The sequence below is a fragment of the Panthera onca genome, chromosome F2 (genome assembly GCF_046562875.1).
Source record: "Panthera onca isolate mPanOnc1 chromosome F2, mPanOnc1 haplotype 2, whole genome shotgun sequence".
In the NCBI taxonomy this organism is placed as follows: Eukaryota; Metazoa; Chordata; class Mammalia; order Carnivora; family Felidae; genus Panthera; species Panthera onca.
The window spans coordinates 78,493-103,891 of NC_138356.1; the positions used below are offsets into that span (position 1 = coordinate 78,493).

General features: G+C 38.3%; 1 protein-coding gene across 1 annotated transcript in view; it reads left to right on the top strand.

Moving 5' to 3' along the window:
* The window catches only part of POTEA (POTE ankyrin domain family member A), an 84,394-nt gene that overhangs the window by 46,469 nt on the left and 12,526 nt on the right, over nucleotides 1-25,399 (top strand). Inside the window, 8 exon segments of the mRNA XM_081792283.1 lie at nucleotides 1,278-1,386; nucleotides 20,466-20,525; nucleotides 22,433-22,521; nucleotides 22,524-22,709; nucleotides 23,242-23,284; nucleotides 23,287-23,328; nucleotides 23,331-23,461; nucleotides 24,642-24,866. Of these exon segments, the coding sequence (XP_081648409.1) occupies nucleotides 1,278-1,386; nucleotides 20,466-20,525; nucleotides 22,433-22,521; nucleotides 22,524-22,709; nucleotides 23,242-23,284; nucleotides 23,287-23,328; nucleotides 23,331-23,461; nucleotides 24,642-24,866 (885 nt within the window).

Genomic DNA, 25,399 nt, shown 5'->3' on the forward strand with positions numbered 1-25,399 from the left:
TGAGCACTTCCGCTAATGGACAGGAGGATGAGTGTAGCCAGTTCACTGGTCATATTTTCGGCATCAAGTCTCCAACTTTTGAGAAATATAACAGTTTTGCTTCAAGTAGCATCCTATTTCATTACAAGGAACTTTTGATAACAATGTTATGCTGTGGCATATACTTAATGATAATATATTGATAGGTATTGTATTCCTAATAAAACGGTTCAGTGTATTTCCCCACTTTTATATTTATTACTGTTTTCAACATGAAGAGGAAATACAAGTTATTGCAGCAGTAAATCCTCTCATGATTTTCTAAGAGATGTATAAATTTCACCTTATTTCCTATGAGTAGTTTGAAATACAAGACTTCTTTCGTACTTGTGTATTTACACTAGAGAAGTGGCAGTGGTTGGTGCAAGAACACTAGTTGTGGAGTGAGAAGACCTGGGGAGAGTCCTGAAGCTCACTCTTTTAATCTCTCCATTCTAGAATTGTTATAACCAAATGAGTTCATTGATGTATGTAGAAGGGTTTGTATTATACTACAGTGCCTAGATTTTTCAGTTATCAATAGATATAATTCTTATAACTGACTACAGAAATGGTAGCAAAGTAGATATCTCTGGAATATTCTCAGGAAAGAAGAATTTTAGGAAATTTAATCTGTCCTAGTATATGCAGAGCTAAGGATTTTACTGTGGGGTACCTGTGTTCGATATCTACCATAAACTCAATATTTAAGTGTAGGCTGATGTATTAATCTTTTATTTTAGGCCTTCTGGTTTGTAAATCAGAGAAAGGCTTTTCCAATTCTAAGATTCTGAAAACTTTTCTCACAAATTCTTTTTTACTTTCATGCCTTCTTTATCTTCAAAGTTCTGAAATTTTGGGAACTTATGCTTGTATAAAATTTGGGATTTGGAGCCAAAGTTATTTTTTTCCACTTGGATATTCACTTACTGTAATCTTCCTTCCTTCCTTTCTTTTTATGTTTCTTTATTCATTAGAGAGAGACAGAGAATACAAGCAGGGGAGGGGCAGGGAGAGAGAGAGCAAGAATTCTGAGCAGGCTCCTGACTGTCAGCACAGAGCCTGATGCAGGGCTTGAACCCACAGAATGTGAGATCATTCCCTGAGCCAAAATCAAGAGTCAGTCACAACCAACTGAAACACCCTGGCACACCCGGCAACCTTTTCATTGTTTAAACATAGATTATACCTTCATTTCAAAGAAAATCATGATAATGCCATTTTGAGTGCTATCTGAAAATGTGCTTTGTTTTACTTAGCATTCTGATAATCATGAGAAAACCCAAGATCTGTTGCATAAAAACCACATGCTGCAGGATGAAATTGTCATGTTAAGACTGGAGACAGACACCATAAAATCAGATAAAAGTGTTATCAGAATCAGATAACAACTTTTGTGTCTTTAACTGAATTCAGTGAACAGGATTGTGTGTTTTACAAAAAGACGGTGAAATGATGTATGTGTTGATATTTCTCAATGTATGTATGTGAGAGTTGTCTATTATTAACATAATTTAATAAGAGGATTTAGAAAATCAGTAAAGAAATGTCTTATTAGGTAGGTGTGAGACAACTTCAATAAGAACTGGCTGATACTCTGAAAACACAGTATATGTTGGGGGCTTCCCCAGAGGTTATGTCACATCTTCTTCTGGAAGATGAAACACGGGATCTCAAGAATAAATTCGGTCAAATCAGAAATCAGGTAACAAATGTAACCTGTAAACAGCTAACTTATAGGTGGTTAAATAATATAAAGTGTTTTAGGATAATAATGTCCATGGACCGCTTTCTTTGGTATTTTCATTATAATTAATTTATTATGATTTTAGTATCTTTACAATGCATTTATTTTGTAAAATCTGCTTTCCCTTCTACTATTTGTGTTATACATTTTTTTCTTATTATACTCTTAAGATCCTTCCTCACAGAAATTGAGAGACTTCTTTCATTCTTTAATTTAAAATTTTTTCAGTTTTTTAATTTATTTTGAGAGAGAGAGTGTGTGCGTGCATGTTAACAGGGGAGGGGTAGAGAGAGGAGAGAGAGAGATTGCCAAGCAGGCTCCATGCTGTCAGTGTAGAGCTAATGTGAGGCTCAGTCTCATGAACCGTGAGATCATGACCTGAGCTGAAAGAACAATTGGATGGTTAACTCACGTAGCGGCTAAGGTGCCGCAAGAGACTTTTGTCCCCTACTAAACAATGTTTTTTAACGATATCTCTATTACCATGATGAGGTGAGCTAGATCAAATCAGAAGATAATGTTTAATGGAATGTTTCAGATAACTGTCTTAGTTCTCATCTTCACTTTTGGGAAGAATATGTATTGATTTCAGGATGACTTGTACAGAAAGATCACTTCACAAACCACTTGAACTTAGGCCTTTCCTTCATTTTCTTTTAGACATATTGTCAAAGCACGGAAATATTCAGATCATGTAGAGTATGGAGGACCAAAAGCGAGAATTAAGAACACTGTGTCCTGCCATTGAGCACTTTTGAAGTAAAATATACCACAAAAATCACCCATTTGCCACGCACAGTTCACTGTCTCTGTGTACACTCATGCAACCATCACTGCCATCAAGTAGAATATTTTCCTCGCCCTGAAAGGAAACCCTTACACGTTGCCCCAAGCCTCAGGCAACCACCAGTCTACTACTTGGTCTCTCAGTGGAGTTGCCTCTTGTGAATATTTCATATAAATGGAGTCACACAACGTGTGGTCCCTTGGGAGTAGCTAGCTTCACTTAATGTTTTCTGGGTTCATCTGTGTTTACAGCTTATATCAGTGCTTCATTTCTTTTTATTGTCAAACAGTACTCCATTTTGGGCTAAGGCCCTTGTTCATTCATCAGTTGATGGACCTTTGGGTTGTGTCCACTTCTTGCCTATTAATACTGCTGCGTAGTTCTTGTGTGGACAACCGTTTTCAATGTATCTGCCGTCAGATTTATCCTCTGAGTTAATTGTGTTGATTTCACCATCTCTCAGCCGTTACTCATGCTGTCCTTACTGTCTTTTTAGTTTCTGTTCCTCTTGAGTAAACCTATGTTATTTGGACTTGGCTCACAGTCTCCTTTCCAATGAACTTTCTCTGACTCTTTTAACTCCCATTAGCTTTAACTCTCTTGACACTTGTCATCTAACCTGTGCAGAACAATTCAGTCCTTTATTTGACATTGTTTTTATTTTTTTCGTGACAGGTAATTTCGTCTTCCTAAGTATAAATTTAAGGGATAATAATAATTGATACGTGTGGTACTTATCCTTGCATAAATTGAAAATATTTTAACTTAACAGTCTTTCCGATAAAATTAAGTGCTTTATACTGTATCAATAAATTCTTCTTGGAAACTTTGGTATAACAAAGATTTTTTTTCTAAATATATGTTAAGAAATGAAATACTAAATTGAGGGGTGACGGGCTCCAGTCGAATCAGAGTCTGCCTTTGGCTCAGGTCATGAGCTCCACGTTCTTGAGATGGAACCCTGCAGTGGGATTTCTGCTGTCAGCAGAACCTGCGTTGGATCCGTTGTGTCCTTCACGTTCTGCTCCACTCAGACTCATACTCTGTATCAAAAAATAAAGGTTAAAAAATGTGGTTATATCTCTATAAACACAAAAAACTTATATAAGTAAAACTATTAATGAAAGTACTTTATTAAATAGAGGAGAAATATTCAATCAAATGTTTATTTTTTGTTTCCCTCTCACTATGATAAAGCACGCTAAATTTTCTTTCTTCCATACACAGCCAGGAAAGGGATTTACAGATTTATAGCACTTTACCAACTGCAAATATCTGGGGACAGCTTTTCTGATATGCTGTACCACAAAGCCTTAATCTCTTCATCAGATTAAGAAAAAGAAATATCTGCTCCCTCAGGGCCTTACCTAGTAACATAGTGCTCCTACCATTGCAAGTTCAGAAACTCATTTTTTTCTATTCACTTGAGTTAATTAGCCTTTCAGAGATTTCACAAATCAATATCAGAAAAGACTAATGTGCCATTCAGGATTCTAATTTATTGATATATAGTGAAACCCCAACTGTTTTCCAAGCGGAACAGTTAATGTCATCCCACTCTCACTTTCCTTTTTAGGATTCACATTGTAAATCCTAAGTGGGAGCAATGAGGTAGATACACTGACCAACTCTTTTCTGTCAGTCACACAAGCTATATAATATATATGCAAGTTTCATTAGAGCTATACCTGTCAGGGGAACTAGAACATTCTGTTGACTTGTCCTTTTTGTAGCCGAAGAGACATTGAAAATTATTTTCTTTTCTAGACGTCTTATAAATGAGCCAATTTTCATGTAACATGACCAATCTGTTGATCATTCTTCTATGAAGGAGAGTGCTAAGCGTTGTCCTGCTACTATGCCCTAAAGAAATAATTAAGGTCTCAAAAACTAAAATTTGTAAGATTATCCAAAACTGATGAAGCTTATTAAAGAATAATGAGGGATTTTCTGTAGATCACTATAGAAAGGAATTAGGGTTATGGCATGAAATTTTCTGCCACTTTAAGGTCTTTCTTGTGAAACAAAAATTTAGCTTTCAGCCAACTCAATCCATAGCTCTGACTTCTCTAGAAGGTTCTTATCTCCTGAATCCCCAAACAAGGGGCTACCTGGGTGAAAATATTTGATGCACACAATTTTGAGGTGAAGATTCTGGATTGGGAAGAAGAGGTAGCTCTAGCCAACTTAACCTTCCTAACAGTATAGTCCAGTAGGCGTCCGAAAGGAACTTCAGAAGACTTCCGTAAATTCAAATCTCTATGTACTAAGAAATTACTCAAAAGGAAACAAAGGCAAACCAGTGATCATCCAGCCCTTGAGATAAATGTCGTGTTATAAAGAAAAGCGAGACAAACTATGCTGGTCAGCACTCTAAGGGCAAGGGTGTCCCCCAAGACTCAATAAGAAAAACACACTCAAAATAACACTGAAAGAGTCTAAATAAAATGTACATGAATAACTGTCTACAAAGGTAATCCATGTCAAATAATGATTTTTGAGTGTGCGGTTGAGGATGTTGTCTACGAGCACCTAGACGCAAGAACGAAAAGTACACAGGGCCTAGGTAAAGGGGTCAATGCTGGAAATGTGAATTAGGGAATCTGGTTTTGAAGCCTCTAGAGCAATTCAAAACACAGATAGCAAGGCGCAAGGACTTAATATCAGGGGTTGCCATCCTTTAGAAACAAGGTGGGGTCAGAAGAGCAGAGGGAGGGCATGGTCATTTTTCTCAGCTGCTGCTGAGAAGCGAAGCAGGATAAAGACCTTAAAAAATTAAAAAAAAAATAAAAAAGAGGTACTTGATGACCCTCAAAATATAATAGTGGAATGGTAGGAGTAAAAGTTAGATTTTAGTGTAAAAGAAGGAAATAGGTGAAGAAGAATCTGTGAATGAGACGATACATTAAAGAATGTTCGAGTCCACTGCAAGGGGAGAAGCAGCGTGATAGATGGACAAAGCCTCAAAAATTAAGCAAATGGTTAATAGGAAAGGAGAAATTGAAATCTTTCTTTCTTATGCAGCCAGTGCTGGGATTTACAGATTTATAGTACTTTACCAACTGCAAAGCTCTGAAGACAGCTTTTCTGATAGGCTGTTACCACAAAGCCTTAATCCCTTCATCAGAGTACCTGCTAAAGCAGCCTAACATAAACAGTATGGACATGAAATGATTGAGGCACTTTGTTTTAGCAAGACTCCATTATTTCCATGTCAGTGACTTTCCCTTGCCTCTACTGGTCACGTAAAGCATCCATTACTCAATCTAGGAAGTGCTATTTGTACTGTAGTCCGTGAGTATTGTCCACTGTGTAGTATAGAGAGGGAGTTAGTTAAAAGTATTATAAGTGGAAAAAAAAAGTACTGTTTTTTGGTAGCGTTGGCGAAAGATGTGTGAAGTACTGAGGAGAGATTCTGGGCCTCATGCTCCCCATTTGCTGCCACTTGCAGTGGTATGAAGAATGACGTCAGTATAATTTGTATAGAGGACCACTTGTATTGGCATGCCACCTGCCTAAACTATTTCATTGTATTGGAACGCAAAATACAGCCACAGTAAGCATGCTAAATGCATACACTTAGAACTGACATTGTGTATGTACCCTTCTAAGTAGTTCATGTATTATTTCCTAATTTTAAATTCCCAAGATCCCAGTGAGGTAGATCCTATTATTATTTATGAGATCAATTTTATAAGGTTCTTTATTTTTAGAGAAAGAAAGAGAGAGAGAGAGAGAGAGAGAGAGAGAGAGAGAGAGATTGCCAAGCAGGCTCCTCGCTATCCACACAGAGCTCTATGTGGGGCTCAATCACATGACTCTGAGATCATGTCCTGAGCCGAAATCAAGAGCCAGACGCTGACCCGACTGAGCCACTCAGGTACCCCAGTGGTACTGTTATTACCTTCATTTTACAGATGCAGAGACTGAGACACCGAATTTTAGGTAGTGTGCTCAAGGTCATACAGCTCATAACCAGCAGAATTGGGAATTCAGACCCAGGCTTTCTGGCTCCTACTAAGATACTGCTTGTCAAACTCTTCCATGAAATATTTTGTAGTCACTGAAAACAGCATGTTCAGTTTCATAATCACGAGAATAGCAATGTCATTCACCTATGTGAATATTTAAAATCATAGTTGATATGGTGCTTGGAATATGAAAACTGAAATGTTTACCATAAGGTAAATTCCTATATTTCCTCCATTTGACCAGTAGATATATGTCTATCTGATCATATGTAATTTAAAAACATTAACAACGTTATGTTTTGTAGGAGAGTAAGATTTGTAAACTATTCTGTAACCGTATTGAGATGTTTTCATCTCAGGTCATAGTTTCTGTTGTAGAAGCTCAACTCTTGTTATGACCTCATACTAGCCATCGATCAGCATGTAGAGGAGGGTGTGGCTGGGGCCAATAAGATTTTAGTTACAGCGGCACTTGGACGGCTTAGTTGGTTGAGCGTCCTGACTCTTAATTTCCACTCAGGTCATGATACCAAACCCGACATCATGAGACCGGTCATGAGACCGAGCCCCACATAGGCTTCATCCTGAACTTGCAGCCTGCTTACCATTTTCTCTGTCTCTCCCTCTGACTCCCTTCCCACTTGTTTGTGCCCTCTCCCTCTCTGTCTCTAAAGTTAAAAAAAAAATTTAGTTACAGAAATAGGTGATGGTGTTCTACAAGATCAGTATTTAAAATTATTTTTCTTTATTTTAGTTGCAAGAAGCACAGGAATGACATGCCGAGGCCATAAGATATGCTAAGATGAAAGATCATATGCTAAAGTATAATTTAAACCTAACAGAAAATAGCTTATTTTTAAAGCAGATAAGCAGTGTACTAAGAGGAATGTATTACTTATGCCAGTATATCATTGTTAAGCTGGATACAAATTCCAGATTTGACCTATTTTGAAATGCAAAAATTTGGCATCTTATCTCTCAATTCTGCACCATTACCACAAAACACGCGAAAATTGGCACAATTCCCAAAACTTCCTCTTGATACAATTTTAAGAATTTCTGAAATACCTTCATTTGTTCAGAAATTACACGATACTGTTTTAAAATTATGTGTGAGAATAATTATCTTAAGATCTGCATTTTAGGCTAAAGGTTAAAAATGCCAGGCAAGAAGAAACCATCAAACATCAAGCGGCCCAAATTCAAGATCTTCAGAGCAATATGCTAAAGGCAAAATTGGTAAGTCGATCTCTTAATGCCTGTCTTACTGAAAAGGAATCCTTATTTCACTAATCATATGGAAAATCTCACTGACAAAAATATTTGGTTGATATTGTTCCTCCTTGCTACTAGTGATGTAATTTTTCTATAGAGATGAAGCTGATTGAATTCATAAAGCATTGTTTGTAGTGAGATTTAAATAAAAATATTGTGAGAATCCAATAAAAGCAACATTTTATATATACTTCAATGAGCATTTGGTTTAGTCCTCCTTTTGGCTACTGTATATAATGCTGCTGTGAACGTTGGCATACAGATGTGTGAGTCCCTGCTAATATTTTTCAACGTGTTTCAAACCTCTGCACACTTTGAGTGATCATTTCATCTTGAATTTTGACTTTCTCTTGTAGTCTCAACACTTCAGTGAGAGTTTGAGAAAGGGTTATGTCAATAATGATTAGTTGTAATTCACAATTACACGTTTGCAATTTATTGTGTTCATCAAGAATTACTTAGCAGGTCGTTATGCAAATGTCCTTCTCAAAGGAATGGACTTTTTGTATTTGGAAAGGAAAAGAAATGCCAGTAAAAATTTAGAAATGTGTGCTCACTGAGGGCCTTACCTAGTAACATAGTGCTCCTACCATTGCAAGTTCAGAGTTTTCACTCACTTGAGTTAATCAGCCTTTCAGAAATTTCACAAATCAATCTCAGGAAAGACTAATGTGCCATTCAGGATTCTAATTTATTGGTATGTAGTGAAACCCCAACTGTTTTCCAAGCGGAACACTTAATGTCATCCCACTCTCACCCTCCTTTGTAAGAATCACTCTGTAAATCCTAAGTGAGAGCAATGAGGTAGATACACTGACCAACTCTTTTCTGTCAGTCACACAAGCTATATAATATACATGCTATTTTCATTAGAGCTATACCCGTCAGGGGAACTAGAACATTCTGTTGACTTGTCCTTTTTGTGGCCAAAGAGACATTGAAAATTATTTTCTTTTCTAGAGGTCTAATAAGTCACATTGTATTAGGGAATTTTCATGCGAGTAACATGACAATCTGTTGATCAGTCTTCTATGAAGGAGAGTGCTAGGCGTTGTCCTGCTACTATGTCCTAAAGAAATCATTAAGGTCTCAAAAACTAAAATTTGTAAGATTATCCAAAACTGATGAAGCTTAAAGAATAACGAGGGATTTTCTGTAGATCCCTACAGAAAGGAATTAGGGTTATGGCATGAAATTTTCTGCCACTTTAAGGTCTTCCTTGTGAAAAAAAAACTTAGATAGCTTTCAGCCAACTCAGTCCATAGCTCTGACTTCTCTAGAAGGTCCTTATCTCCTGAATTCCAAAACCAGGGGCTTCCTTGGTTGAGAAATTTTTTTGTGGTGGGCGCGCGTTATTCTTGTTGTATCTTTAGTTTTTATTTTTTTCAAATTTGTATCCAAATTAGCATTTAGTGAAGCAATGATTTCAGGAATAGATTCCTTAATGCCCCTTACCCATTTAGCACACCCCCCCCACAACCCCTCCAGCAACCCTCAGTTTGTTCTCTATGAGTCTCCTGTGTTTGTCTTCCTCCCTGTTTTTATATTATTTTTGTTCCCCTTCCCTTTTGTTCATCTGTTTTGTCTCTTAAAGTCCTCATACGAGGGAATTCATATAATTTTTGTCTTTCGACTAATTTCACTTAGCATAATACACTCCAGTTCCATCCACGTAGTTGCAAATGGAAGGATTTCATTCTTTTTGATTGCTGAGTAATAATCCATGGACTATATATACCCCATCCTTTTTTTTAATTTTTTTTTAACGTTTTACCCATTTCTGAGACAAGAAGAGACAGAGTGTGAACAGCAGAGGGTCAGAGAGAGGGAGACACAGAATCTGAAACAGGCTCCAGGCTCTGAGCTGTCAGCACACAAATCGACGCGGGGCTCGAACTCACGGACTGGGAGATCAAATGACGTGAGCCAAAGTCAGCCGCTTAACCGACTGAGCCACCCAGGCGCCCCATACCACATCTTCTTTATCCATTCATCCATCGGTGGACATTTCGGCTCTTTGCATACTGTGGCTATTGTTGAGAGTGCTGGCGGTGCATGTGTCCCTTCAAAACAGCACACCTGTATCCCTTGCATAAATGCCTAGTAGTGCAATTGCTGGGTCGTAGGTTAGGTCTATTTTTAGTTTTTTGAGGAAACTCCATGTTTTCCAGAATGGTGGCACCAGCTTGCCTTGCCACCAGCAATGGAAAAAGATCCTCTTCTCTGCATCCTCGCCAACATGTGTTGTTGCCTGAGTTGTTAATGTGAGCCATTCTGACAGGCGCAAGGTGGTATCTCAGTGTGGTTTTGATTTGTATGGCCATCGGGATGTCTTTGGAGCAGTGCCTATTCATGTCTTTTGCCCATTACTTCACTGGATGACTTGTGTTTTGGGTGTTGAGTTTGAGAAGTTCCTTGTAGATTTTGGATACTAACCCTTTCTCTGATATGTTATTTGCAAACACCTTCTCCCATTCTGTAGGTTTCCTTTTAGTTTTGATTGTTTCCTTCGCTGTGCACAAGCTTTTTATTTTAATGAGGTCCCCCTAGTACATTTTTTCCTTTGTTTCCCTTGCCTCCGGAGACGTTTTGAATAAGAAGCTGCAGGCAAGATCAAAGAGGGTCTTGCCTGCTTTCTCCTCGAGGATTTTGATAGGTTCCTGTCTTCCATTGAGGTTTTTCATCCATTTTGAGGTTATTTTTTGTGTGATGAACACCTTTTTATGTGAACATGTTTTGATTTCTCTTGGGTATATACCTATAAATACAGTTGCTGGTTCATATGGTAACTCTGTTAAATAAACTTTTCTGTTTGTTTTTGTTTTGTTTTTTCAACTTTTTGAGAAGGGGCAGGCAACTGGGTGGCTCAGCCAGTTGCGTGGCCGGCTCTTGATTTCAGCTCAGGTCATGATCTCAGGGTTGTGGAATCAAGCCCTACATTGGAGCCTGCTTGGGATTCTCTCCCTCCCTCTCCTCTGTTCCTCTACCCCACTTGTGCACTCTCTCTCAAATAAGTTTAGAACAATTGTTTTTCTAGATTAACCTTTTGAGGAACTGCCAGACTGTTTCCAAAGTGGCAGCAACATTACATTTTCATCAGCAGTTTTTGAGAGTACCCATTTTCCTGATTCTTGCCAATATTTGTCATTATCTGTTACTTTTATGATAGCAATTCTAGTGGGTATGAAACGGCTCCTTGTGGTTTTGGGTTTGCATTTTCTTAGAACTAATGCTGTTGAACATGTCTCCTTTATTTTTGAGACAGACAGTTTGAGCAGGGGAGAGGCAGAGAGAAAGGGAGACACAGAATCTGAAACAGGCTCCAGGCTCCCAGCTGTCAGCACAGAGCCTGATGCGGGGCTCGAACCCAAGAACCGTGAGATCGTGACCTGAACCCAAGTCAGAAGCTTAACTGAGCCACCCAGTCACCCCGAACATCTCCCTTTGAACGTTATTATCCCTTTCTGTATCGTCTTTAAAGAACTAATCCATTCTTTTGCCCGTTTTTCTATTGGATTGTCTTTTCGTTATTGGAAGAGTTATTTAAATATTCTACATACAAATCCCTTAAGAGATATGGGATTTTCAGGTATTTTCTCCTATTTAGTCACTTGCCTTTTCACTTTCTTGATGGTGATACTTGAAGCATAGTATTTTTTAATTTTGATGAAGTAAACTCAATCTGCTTTTGTGTTTTGGTGTCATGTCTAAGAAATCGTTGCCAAATCCAGTCACAAACATATACATGTAAGCTTTTTTCTAAGAGTTTTATCATTTTAGCTCTTAGATTTTAATTTTTTATATATGCTATGGGGTAGAGGTCTGATTTTATTACTTTGCCTGTGGGTATCCATCTGTCTCAGTACCGTTTGTTATAAAGACTATTCTTATTCTAATTGTCTGGCACCCTTGTGGAAAATCAGTTCACTATAATGTGAGAGTTTATGTTTAGATTCTCAATGTTAATACATTGATCTATATGTCTGTCCTTATGCCAGTACCATATCAAATTTTATGAAAACTTTTTCCTAGTTATCTTGCAAATTACCAGTCACTTGTGTAATAATAAAAAGTCAATGTAGTAGAACTTAACTTTGCTCCTACAGAGATTTTTGCTTCTTGAAGGACACTTTCGCCAGCCTATGCTGGCTACGCCAGCCATTGCTGACCCCATGACTCAATGTGAAGTCAGGCTCAAAAAGATAAAATGCTCTTTCTTTAGTGTGTTCAGACTTTTATCTATTTATTTATATTTATATGTATTTTTAGAACATGCACAAGCAGGACGAGGGGGTGTGTGGGGAGAGAGAGAGGAGAGAGAATTTTTAGCAGGCTTCACAGTGTTGAGGCTGACAGTGGTCTTGGTCCCATGACCTTGGGATCATGACCTGAGAGGTTGAGGCTCAACTGACTGAGCCACCCAGGTTCCCCGCCTGTGCAAACTTTTAGTGTCTCAGTGGTGCCCACTTTCATTTCCATCAAATCTTGGCCATAGGATCTCTTGACTCAGTCTACCGTTTACTTCATGTTTTATTATCTCATTATAATGCATAGACTCATCCATAGTTTTCACCATCTAGGAAGGAAAAATTAACTCTGAGCTATTCCTCTTCCCTGTTAAGCAATCTTGCTAATCCATCATCTTGCATTTCACAATGAGATCCTCTTCTGACCTGGTTCTTGTGTGTAACACTGGTGTTAATCCTGTTCTTGGCACAGATCCTACATTCTTGGAAACACAGTAGTCTGTATCCCCTTGTTTCACTTAAATAGAAAGATATGCATAGCTATACGTTATAGCTCAGCATATAATTAATGGAATAATCATTACATCATTCAAATAATACAGTTGTACATAGTGAGTTAGTATTAAGTTGATTTATCAGAGACAGATAGTAAATTGGTAATTTGAATGACAACAAACTTTGAAGCCAACTTGTATGATATGGAGAAGCATTGTGGGACAAGACAAAGAGGTCTTTGTGGTCTTACCTCCCCACAAAAACAAGGTTGGAATAAAGTAAAAGAGAATGTGCAGTTAATTTAAGTAGTACTAAAGGACAGTACATTTGTTTTGCTACTGAAAAGATGAAAAATGATTCTATAACATTCTCTTTATTTCCTCACTGAGGAAAGGAGAATGAAGATTGAGTATTCAATGGAATAAAAAATACTAAAAGCTGCCTATTTCCTTTAATTGAAATCAGATCAAAGGCCCAGTTTTGGTTATCACATTGACTCTTTATAGTTTTTCAACTATTGTGCTTCAAATCGTATGTCTCTGTGCTTCTACCTTGGGAAATTCTAAAGAGGCATTTCTGCCTACCCGTAAGAATTTTGGAATTGAAGGGAGTCTTAGCAAAAGATCTTAGAGACAGGAAGATGGCAGAGGAGTAGGAGGACTCTAGGCTTGCCTCATCCCACGAATACAACTAGGTAACAGTCAGCTCACCCTAAATACCCCAGAAATCGACCTGAAGACTGAGAAAACAAACTCCACAACAAAAGAGAGAAAAGAGGCCACATCAAAGAAGGTCCTTGATGCAGAAATGTCGCCTAGAAGAGAAACAGATCCTGGCTGCTGCAGACGGGAGTCGAGGTTGTGGGTAAGGATGAGAGAGAGGAATGCACAGGGGAATGCACAAAGAGAACATATCCCCATACCCACTGGCTTGGAAAACAAGAAGGGCTGCATTTCGTGAGTTCTTGCAACCAGTAGTGCTTCAAGTCTGGAGTTTAAAAGGGTATCCGGTTTAGATGGCTTAGAGCCCAGAAGTACTGCACTGCTCTTCGACAGAAGGCAGGCAAACAACGTGGGAGCATACAGCATGGATACAGTGGTCTGAAGAGTGCCTGGGGCACACAATGAGGAGATTAGTTGCTCTTCTCAGAGCACGTCCCTCAGAGGCAAAATTCAGAGAGACCTGTGTGTAGGAACAAAGCTGCTGGCTGGCAACATCTCCTTCTGCCCGTCACCACAAATATAAAGTCACCTGCAGGAAGCAGTGCATTGCTAACACTGGCTACCTAGCTTGCTTACATCAAGCACTACTCCCTTGCACTCTGGTGGAACTTCATTTTTTAATCACTCTTGCTTGAGGTCCAGCACAGCAAACCCATCTCCCAAACCAAGAAAAATGCCTGCCCACACCACATCTCCCAGCCAGAGAGTTTCCCTTGGCCTCAGTTCCAGGAGAGGTGGTGACAGGTCTCATTTCATAAGCAGACCAGAGCACACCTAGTTAAAACTCGCTACATTCAGGCCAGGGACCAAACACTCACCAGACCAGGCAAGGAGATCCTCTGCAGACGACTGGCCTGAAGGATAGCATAGCCAGAACACAACAGCAGAAAACATGCAGCACACACTGGTGACACTCCCTGAAGTGCTAGACCCTGGGCATTACATGACGTCTTTTTCCTAAGTCCATTACTTTCTGAAGCAGGTGACATAACTGGCTTCTCTAACACACAGAATCTGGCAGACATTTAGACAAAATGAAAAGACAGAGGCATTTATCCCAAATGAAAGAACAGGATAAGGCCATGGCCAGAGACCTAAATGGGACATATGTAAATAACACGCCTAATGGGGAATTTAAAAGAATGATCATAAGGCTATTCACTGGACTTGAGAAAAGAATGGAAGACATCAGAGGGACCCTTGCTACAGACATAAAAGAGTTCCAGAATCAGAGATGAAGAGTGTAGTAAAAATAAACAGCAAGCTGGAAGAAGCAGAGGAAAAAATTAATGACTTAGAAGACAAAGTAATGGAAAGCAGTGAGGCTGAAGAAGACCAAGAAGAATTATCAATGCAAGAATAGACTTAAGGAACTCTGTGACTCCGTCAAATATAAAAACATTCATATGATAGGAGTCCCAGAAGAAGACAGAGAGAAGTGGACAGATAATTGATTTGAAGACACAATAACTGAAAAATTCCCTAATGTGGAGAAGAAAACAGACATCCAGATCCAGAAGGCACAGAGAACTTCCATCAAAATCGACACCCAAGACATGTTGTAATTAAATTTGCAAAATATACTGCTAACATCTTTGTTTTTAGTGTTTTCTTTTTTCTTTTTTTATTTCCGTGACGGAATGCAGACACAAGCAGGGGAGGGGCAGAGAGAGAGAGGGAGAGAATCCCAAGCACTCTCTGTGTTGTCAGTGGAGAGCCCACTGGAGGGCTTAAACCCACAAAATGCGAGGTCACAACTTGAGATAAGATCAAGTCATGCTTTACCGACTGAGCCACGAAGGCGCCCCACTGCTACAAATCTTAAAAGTAGCAAAACAAGTCATTAACTTCCAAGGGAAAACCCATAAGGCTAGCAGGAGATTTTTCAACAGAAACTTTGCAAGGCAGAAGGAATTGGCATGATATATTCAAAGTGCTGAATGAGAAAAATCTGCAGCCAAATACACTCTATCCAGTAAGGCTATCATTCATAACAGAAGAAGTGATAAAGAATTTCTCAAACAAAAATGGAAGAAATTTGTGACCACTAAATCCGCCTGTAAAAAATATTATAGGAGACTCTGAGTGGAAAGGAGAGATCAAAAATGACAGTATAGGGGCGCCTGGGTGGCGCAGTCGGTTGAGCGTCCGACTTCAGCCAGGTCACGATCTCGCGGTCCGTGAGTTCGAGCCCCGCGTCAGGCTCTGGGCTGATGGCTCGGAGCCTGGAGCCTGCTTCCGATTCTGTGTCTCCCTCTCTCTCTGCCCCTCCCCCGTTCATGCTCTGCCTCTCTCTGTCCCAAAAATAAATAAAAAAAAAAAAAATGTTGAAAAAAATGACAGTATAAAGGCAGGAAATGTAAAAGTAAAATATATATTTCTGTAAAAAAAAATCGTCAAGGAATGACCCAAAAAAGGATATACAATATAATAGCTTATCAAAACATGGGGAGGAGAAAAAAAAATGAGCTCTAACTTAAGTGACCATCAACAATATAGACTGCTACACGCAGAAGAGGTGATATACAAATTGCCTATCAACAACAAAGCCCACTAATAAGCATGCAAAGAATAAAGAGAAAGAAATCAAATATATCCTTAAAGCAAATTAGAAAGACATTGAGAGAAAAACAATAAAGGATTTGAGAAAATCTCCAGAAACAACCACAAAAGTAGTAAAATGACAGTAAATACATAACTGTCAATAATTTGGATATAAATGGAATAAACACTCCAAACAAAAGACCTAGGGTGACAGGATGGATTAAAAAACAAGACCCATCTGTATGCTGCCTATAAAAACCTCATTTTAGACACAAAGACACCTGCAGACTGAAAGCGAGGGTATGTTTGCACTGTTGGTGGTAATGTAAACTGGTGCAGCCGCTGTGGAAGAATGTGTAGGTTCCTCAAAACAATTGAAAATCAACTACCCTACGACCCCTCAATAGCACTATTGGGAATTTATGCAAAGGATACAGGAGTGCTGATTACTAGGGGCACATCTACTCCAATGTCTCTAGCAGTGCTTTCAACAATAGCCAAATTGTGGAAAGAGCCTAAATGTCCATCAACTGATAAAGAGATGTGGCTTATATATACACTGGAATACTACCTGGCATGGAGAAAGAGTGAAATCGTGCTATCTCTTGCAATGTGGCTGGAACTGGAAGGTGTTATGCTGCATGAAACAAGTCACAGAAAGACAGATATCATATGTTTTCGCTCATTTGTGGAACTTGAGAATCTTAGAAGACCCTGGGGGAAGGGAAGAGGAAAATTAGTTACAAACAGAGGAGAGGGGCAAACCATAAGAGACTCTTGAATGCAGAGAAAAAATAGAGGGTTGATGGGGGGGCGGTGGGTGAGAAGGGAAAGTGGGTGGTGGGCATTGAGGAGGGCACTAGTTGGGATGAGCCCTGTGTGTTGTCTATGATGAACCACGGGAATCTACCCCCAAAACCAAGAGCACACTGTGGCTTTGAGCCATACAGAGAAAGCAGATATCATATGTGTTAACTCATGTGGATCCTGCGAAACTTAACAGGAACCCATGGGGGAGGGGAAGGAAAAAAAAAGAGGTTAGAGTGGGAGAGAGCCAAAGCATAAGATAATCTTACAAACTGAGAACAAACTGAGGGCTGATGAGGGGTGGGAGGGATTGGAGGGTGGGTGATGGGTATTTAAGAGGGCACCTGTGGGATGAGCACTGGGTGTTGTATGGAAACCAATTTGGCAATAAATTTCATATATTTAAAAAAAAAGAAAGGATACAATATGACTTGAAGGACAGAGAGGACCAGATTGGACTTAAGAGATTTTTTCAGAACGTTTCATCCTAAAACAGAATACACGTTGTTTTCAAGTGTACATGGAATACTTTCAAGAATGGATCACAAACAAAAAAACAGGCCTTAATTTTTAAAAACAATACATGCAAGTTAAATAGCGTGCTACTACACTGGAATGGGTTAAGCAGGAAATACAAGAAGAAATTTTAAAAATTACGTGTATACAAATGGAAATGAAAAAACAATGTCCTGAAACCTTTGAGATGCTGCAAAAATGGTCCTAAGAGGGAAGTACAGAGCAATATAAGCCTACTTCAAGAAGCAAGAAAAATTTCAAACAACCTAACCTTACACCAAAGGAGCTAGAAAAAGAACAATAAATGAAGCCCATAACCAGCAGAAGAAAGCAAGTAATAATGATCAGAGCAGGGGGACTTTGGGTGGCTTACCTGGTTGTCTGACTCTCGATTTTGGCTCAGGTCATGATCTCACAGTTGTGAGATAGAGCCCCGTGTTAGGCTCTCTGCTGCCAGCATGGAACCTACCTGGTATTCCCTCTCTCTCTCTCTCTCTGCCCATCCCCCACTCTTTTGTGGTCTCTCTCAAAATAAAATTTAAAAAAGAGATTAAAGCAGAAAAGAATGATAGAGAAACAAAAAACAGATAAAACTAGAACAGATCAATGAAACCTAAAGCTGGTTCTTTGTAAAAATTAATAAAACTGATAAGGCGTTAGCCAGAGTAATCAAGAAAATAGAAAAGACCGAAATAAATAAAACCACAAATGTGAGAGTAGAAATAAGAACCAACACCACACAAATGCAAATATGTATGAGAGAGTATTGTGAAAAAAATGTATGCCATAAATTTGGACAACTTAGAAGAAATGAAAAAATTCCTAGAAATATAAAACTTACCAAACTTAAACAAGAAGAAATAGAAAATTTGAAAAAAAAATCAATAACCAGCAAGGAAACTGAATCAGAAATCAGAAAACTCTCAACCAACACAAGTCTAGGACCAGATGACTTCAGACGTAAATATTAACATGTAAAGAAGAACTAATACAGGAAAACAAAAAGAAAAGAAAAAAGAAAGTTTAACCTGTCCTTTTCAACTTTTTCCAGAAAAACATAAAAGGAAGGGAAACTTCCAAATTCATTCTATGCCAGCTGTACCCTGATACCAAAACCAGATAAAGACACCACAAAGAGAATTACAGGCCAGCATCTCTGATGAACATGCAAAAATCTTCAACAAAATAAGCAAACTGAATCCAACAATACATTTAAAAATCATTTCCGGGGGGCAGGGGCAGCTTGGTGGCTTAGTCAGGTAAGTATCCAACTTCAGCTCAGGTTACGATCTCATGGTCCGTCGGTTTGAGCCCAGTGTCAGGCTCTGTTGACAGCTTGGACCCTGGAGATTATTTCAGATTCTGTGTTTCCCTCTCTCTTTGTCCCTCCCCTGCTTGTGCTCTTTCTCAAAAATAAATAAATATTAAAATTATTATTCACTATAATTAAAATTAATTATTCACTATAACCAAATGGGATTTATGCTTGGTTTGCAGGGGTGGTTCAATATTTGGAAATCAATGAATGTGATACCTCATAATAATTTTCAAAAAAGAATAAAATATTGCAATATATGCAGAAAAAGAATTTGACGAACTATAACATCCATTCATGATACAAATCTCAACAAAATAAGCTTAGAGGAACCCTACCTCAACATAATAAAGGCCATATATGGAAATTGAGCAGCTAATATGATCCTAACTGGGGAAAAACTGAGAGAAAAACTTCTTAGATCTTGCTTCTAGTTATCTGCTTCTTCTCATTAGCACCATTGGTTGTTAATAAATTAATCTTAACATTCATTACATCCTACTTTAATGGAGACCAATTTCTCCTATACAGGTTTATGTGTCTTCTCTTTTTTTTAATCCACTTTTCAATTTATCATTTTTGTTTTTTTCTTAACAAACTCCCCAAAGATTAGATTTCTTTTGTTCACAAATCTGTTAGGAAATTGTGGTCAGGACACCTAGTCTCTGCCCCGCTCAGCTTCAGGTGGGGCAACTGAAAGGTTTGGGGCTGGATCCATTTGAAGATTTGTTCACTATCGTTTGGTGGTTGATGCTGGCTGTTGCCTGGGACTTCAGTTCAGGAGGCAGCAGAAACACTTAAACTGACACACTTAGACCCTCTTTGTGGACTAGACTTCCTCACTAGATGGGGAGCTGGATTCCAAGTAAGCAGCCTGAGATACAGAGCAAGGCAGAAGCTGTATCGCCTTTTGTCACCTAGGCTTGGGATACACACAAGATCATAGTCACATATTCTGTTCATTAGGAGCAAGCCACTAAGGTTGTTCCATGGCCTTTTTTTTTTTAATGGAATTAATATTTAAAACCTATGGACACCTTTAAAAAGCAGTATAATTTACCCACTGGCCACAAATTTTTGTATTCCTCCGACTTGAAAAATACATTCACTCCCCTCCCCCTCCAATACCTCCTGCAAGTCTCAGTTATCATGGCATCAGGTTCAGGGCTTGAGTCCAAGACCTCACCATCTTAATCAGGTGCAGTGGGGATAAGCTGCCTGGGTTATGGTATCTAAAGTATAGCTCCTTGAGTGCAAGTGTTCTCAATATGAGGACTTGAGAACGAAAGAGACAGTTATTTACCACTCACAAATGCAACATTCTAGTCAACTGCTGAAGACTCTCCCATTCAGAAAAAGAAGATGGGAAGCACCCTAGTCCATAAGAGTTTTGAAATATAGCCTGATGCATGCTGTCAATTCTTAAGTTGGGACGTAGTCCTAACCACGGGAATACTTTCTCCATGTCTCTTCCCTTTCTTTACTCTTTAAGCTCTTGGTTCCTTTCTTTTCATAAGGAATGACCTGTATTTGCAGCTGTTTTTTCATCCTGCTTCCTCCCTGTGGGACTTCTAAGACCCAAAGGCCTCTTTTCATTTTGCACTAGTTGGTCTCTTTTAGTCCAAGGTGGCAAATAGTATGTTTGCTACTATAAATCCCTTACCTTTTTTTTTAGTTTCCTGTAAATATTACTGGATTTCATGCCGTGTTTTAGCAAAGCGACCCTCCCAAGTCCTTTTGAGATAAGCTTTTCGCTTCAGGTTTCCTGTGAAGCTCTTATAGGACAATGCCTTTAAAATTTGTCTACTCTTGGGGCTCCTGGCTGGCCCAGTTGGTAGAGCATGTGACACGATCTCTGGGTGCTGAGTTTAAGCCCCATGTCGGGTGTGGAACCCACTTTAAAAAAAAAATCTTATACTCTTAAGATCCTTAAAGAAATTGGAGGCATACCTTAAATCTTTCTGTTTTCCTGATAGCACCCTGGATTTTCTCTTAACCCAAAAGCCATTTCTTTATTTTAGCATTATTTGACAGTTCAACATGTAAAGAGGCCGTAAGTGAGAAACAGATACTTGAACCCAGTAAGTCCTGGTTCCTTTCAGTTGCATAGTCTTTCTTTAGTTTCTCTTTCCTATCCGTTTTACTTTCAGGTATTTTGTAGCATGACTTCCCTTTCCTCCAGTGTCATTTTCTTTACTTGCTTAGAAACCCTTGCTGTCAGCCTCTTCACAGGCCATCAGGTTTCCACTAAGAGTCTTGTGGAGGCCGTTTTTGGGTCTCATTCTTACGCTTTTCTACATCTTTCCAGGTTCCACCTACCTCCTGGTTCAAAGGAAGTTTAGTTTTAGGTTTTTTTGAATAGCAGCACACCATTTTTAGTATCAGTATCTGTGGTAGCAATTTACTGCTGCATAATAAGCCACCTCTAAACCTAGTAGTTCAAAACAGCATTTATCTTGTTCACCAATCTTTAGACAGAGTAGAGCAACTCATTTCTTCTTCATTTGGCATCAGCTGGCATAACTGGAAGCTGGAGACTAGAATCATCTAAAGGCTTGTTCATGCACGTGTTTGGCTGTTGAGGCTGGCCTTTGGCTAGGATGTTGGCTAGTCTCAGCTGGAGTATCTACATGAAGACTCACTAGGTAGCCTGGGATTCCTCACAATGTGGTGGCTGCGTTCTAAGTGTGAGGTTCCCTAGAGAAAGAAAGTCAGATGGAAGCGGTATCACATTTTCTCAGCTGGCCTTAAAAATCACAGCAGTTCTGCATATTCTGTTCACTAGAAACGAGTTACTGAAGGCAGCATATATTTAAGGGGAGGGATTTTCACAGAGGTATCAACAAATTTATAAAACGACCACATCCACTCACCTTGTCTTACCAATCATATAGAATGAATGGAAGTCCTTCCCAACTCAGCATCACTGAAACTCTAGCCAGTTTTGTTGTTTTTGTTTAGTATGATCTCTTATTTTCTAGAAAGTAACAAAGGATTACAAGATAACAGTATTGAAATAAAAATTTTTTTGCCTCAAAAACATATGTGGATCATCCAATTAAAGTTTTATACTGGGAGATGTGATTTCTTAACACGTCCTGGAGAATCATTTCTCCTGGGAATGCAGTTCAAATTAGCATAAACATTTGCAGTTCAGAAACAGGTCGTGGCATTAGAATCATTACTTATAGATTCATGAATTAGTCTTATTTCCAGAGTCTTATCATGGGACGTATTTTTTGACTTGGGCATACATAAGTCAATATGATATTGCTAAAACTTCTTTAAAAATTATGGAGTGTTAAGATGGGGAAGGGCTAAGAGATTTTCTCCTAAGAGGGGACTTATTTTATGAAAGACAGATATGGAAAAATCATAGAAAGATAAAAGTATAGAATGAAGTGCAAATATTGTGTAGTAAAGACAATGATAGCAAAAATCTATTTCAGAAACACCTGATGGCTTTAACGTGTCTCTTGATTTTCTGAGTTGTTTAAGGTTCCAAATTCTAACACAGGTAAAATTTTGTTGCAAATGAGTTTATTTAAATTTTGAGTCCCTGGCTGGCTCAGTTACTCTTGATCTTGAGATTGTGAGTTCATGCCTCACAGTGGGCTTAGAGATTACTTAAAATCTGGAACAAAATTTTGATAGTAGTTTTTAGTTAGAGACTGTTTTCACTCCAATTCCAAACTATATTGTTTTATTCATGCAGGCTGATGTCATTACAACGGAACTGGAAACTACATCATAAAAATGAGTTTTGTGGGGCGCCTGGGTGGCGCAGTCGGTTAAGCGTCCGACTTCAGCCAGGTCACGATCTCGCGGTCCGTGAGTTCGAGCCCCGCGTCAGGCTCTGGGCTGATGGCTCGGAGCCTGGAGCCTGTTTCCGATTCTGTGTCTCCCTCTCTCTCTGCCCCTCCCCCATTCATGCTCTGTCTCTCTCTGTCCCAAAAATAAAAAAAAAAGTTGAAAAAAAAAAAATGAGTTTTGCACCTCAATGCAAAATATCAAGTTCTTCAACAAGAGTTATTACCAATGAAATCTTTCAAAGAATGTGAAAAACTAGAGAGCAATAACAAGAAGTGAGCAGTAACAAGAAGTTACAGCAAGAAGTAGTCAAATGGAAACAATTTATGGAAATGAATATGGTAGAACGCAGTCAAGTGGAACAGTATAAACGGGATATTGAAGAAAGAGCACGACTGGACATAGTCCAGAAAAATTACATAGAAAAATGACACGAAGTCAACATGTTTTTACAGGTTAATTTATTGATCTGTAATGTGCTTTAATTCATTTCACTGAAAATTACATTTTGGATACATGTATTGTATGTGTTTCCTCTACTTGCTTTATGGTAATTTGTAGATTTCTGGAGGCATATGTTCCTGCCTTTAAAGATTTGTTTTCATCTTTATTCCTACTAAATCAAGAGGATAAGAAAAAATGATGATTTAAACAACTAGTCTCACTATTAAGAGGAAAAGAAAAATTGTGATTTAAAATTTGCATTGTACTTGGATTATTCTTAAGTTTATTGTTGACTTTTAAAATTTTGTCATTGATTCTATTATTTGAATTATCAGATTGCGTGAATACTAATACAAGAATGATTGAACTTTAATTTTATAAATCATGTTTAATTCAGTTGACATTGATGATAAATATTTTATACTTGAGCTTTTTTTCATTTAAAATTGCTCTCTGAATCATTGACTCAGAACTAAAGGAAACATTTATAATTAATTTTTCAGATTATAGCTATTTTAAAACTATCCTATTAATTTGCTTTAGGCACAAGCAGCAGCTCAAGAAAACTTGGACAAGTTAAGGGAAAATGCTCATGCTCAACGAGAAGTCAAATGGAACTTAGAATTAAAGATCAAAATCTCAGATCTCTACAATGAAGACTTCTCAAGAAGATTCTACTAAAACAGAGTTAGAAACCTACAGGCAACTCTACCTAGAAGAATGAAAAGTTAGAAAGTCCTTGAGAAATAACCTGAACACGTAAGTCAAAACAGAATCATAGAAAAGAAATTAACTTATTATTTTGCCTCTAAAGCATAATTTCTGTGGAGCCAAGATCATGAGATGAGTTGGAAGTGAAAGCCAACTAGATCGTGTCATTTTGGAAAATGATGTTTCTAAGTGAACTCACCTTTGAAATGTTAGTGCAGGACAGTTTGCATCCCTCCTCTTTTTTTCGGTTTTACAGGGACTCTTCCCCCACCCCCACCCCGCACCCCCCGCCCTGTATATTTTCCATTGATCGGATCTGCTAGTCTTTAAGTGCATTGTTTGAAGCTTTCTCATTTAGAAGCATATTATTATAAAATTGCTTGTCAGATTTACCCTAAATAAAAATGTTGATGAGTTTCTTTTTGGAAGATTACATCTTTAACCTAAAAGGTCAAGTACTACTACTCATCCTGGCAGCTTGGTTCATTTATTCTCTTGATTGTGATCTTTGGTATGATTACTAGAGTGGGATTGAGACAAACTATGCTTTATGCTTTTTCTACTTTACATAAAGGCATACAGGTGAAATACAGAAAGACTCACTCAGGGCTGGGGGTAGTATAATTCCAATAGTGGCTAAAAAGAGCACCATAGTGGGAGGGAGGTATTTGGAAGACTGAAGACAGGGCAGATTCTGCCTCCAGTGCCTCGGTAACTGTTATAAGCTAATTGCCTCTGTGGCTGTTTTAGTTCTTTCTGATCACACCTCTGCCATCTAATAACTCCTCAGTGTCAAATTCTCAGTTTCTTTGAGATAATAAGTGAAATGTACAAGAGTGGTGAAAGCAAACGCTTGAAAATGTCTTTGAGGGATGGTTTAATTTTACATCAGAAAAATGTTTATAAATATATGTATATATAATGGCATCCTGAAGGATCCTGTCAGTACAGCCATTCCAGAAGAAGCATTATTTGTTAAGCCATGTACATCACTGATAGCCACTTCTCTCCCTTCCCTGGTTTGAATTGTTAGGAATCCCCCTGGAAACATTATTTCTTTAGAACAATTTTCAAAGTATAATTTTAGATAGTAGGTGTGCTCTGTCACATGTTAAGTGTTAAAACACTGTTCAATGGCAAATGCTATTTAATATTACAGAAACTTAAAAAATATAAGGAATTTAGGAAAGATTTTGGGAAAAAGAAAATGTATTTGGTTTTGTAATCTTCAGACTAATGAGTGACTGTCAGAGAGCAATACAAAACTTCTTGTGGAGAGACAGCAGCACCGAAGTTTACTCAGGACTCTTATGAGTCCAGGCCTGGAACCACCTTATTATGGACATTTTGAAAATAATTTAGTGCTCAGTGGAAACCTTATTCCAAGAGGAAACTTAGTGATTCCTACCTTAAACCCATGGACGTCATATGACTACAGGGAGACTTCCTTGTGGAAGGTTATTTATATTATCTGTTTCATTTTGGGTTTCATATATCTTATATAATTGTTCCTTTTAATTTGGTGAAATTCTGAGTTAACTAATACATAATAAGTAAAAGTCATAATTATGTGTGCTAAGAACTGAGGTAAAATTTATATATATATAAATGTATATTTTCTATATATTTCATAATTTCCTCTCTAACTGCCTGGTTGACTCATTCATTCTTTAGTAGGGTGTTCTTTAACCTCCATGCTTTTGGAGGTTTTCTAGACTTCGTCCTGTCGTTGATTTCAAGCTTCATAGCATTGTGGTCTGAAATTATGCATGGTATGATCTCATTTCTTGTATAGTTATTATAAAGGGCTGTTTTGTGTCCAGTATGTGATCTATCTTGGAGAATGTGCCATGTGCATTCGAGAAGAAAGTATATTCTGTTGCTTTGGTTTGCAGAGTTCTAAATATATCTGTCAAGTCCATCTGTTCTGATGTATCATTCAGTGCCCTTGTTTCTTTATTGATCCTTTGTCTAGATGATCTATCCATTG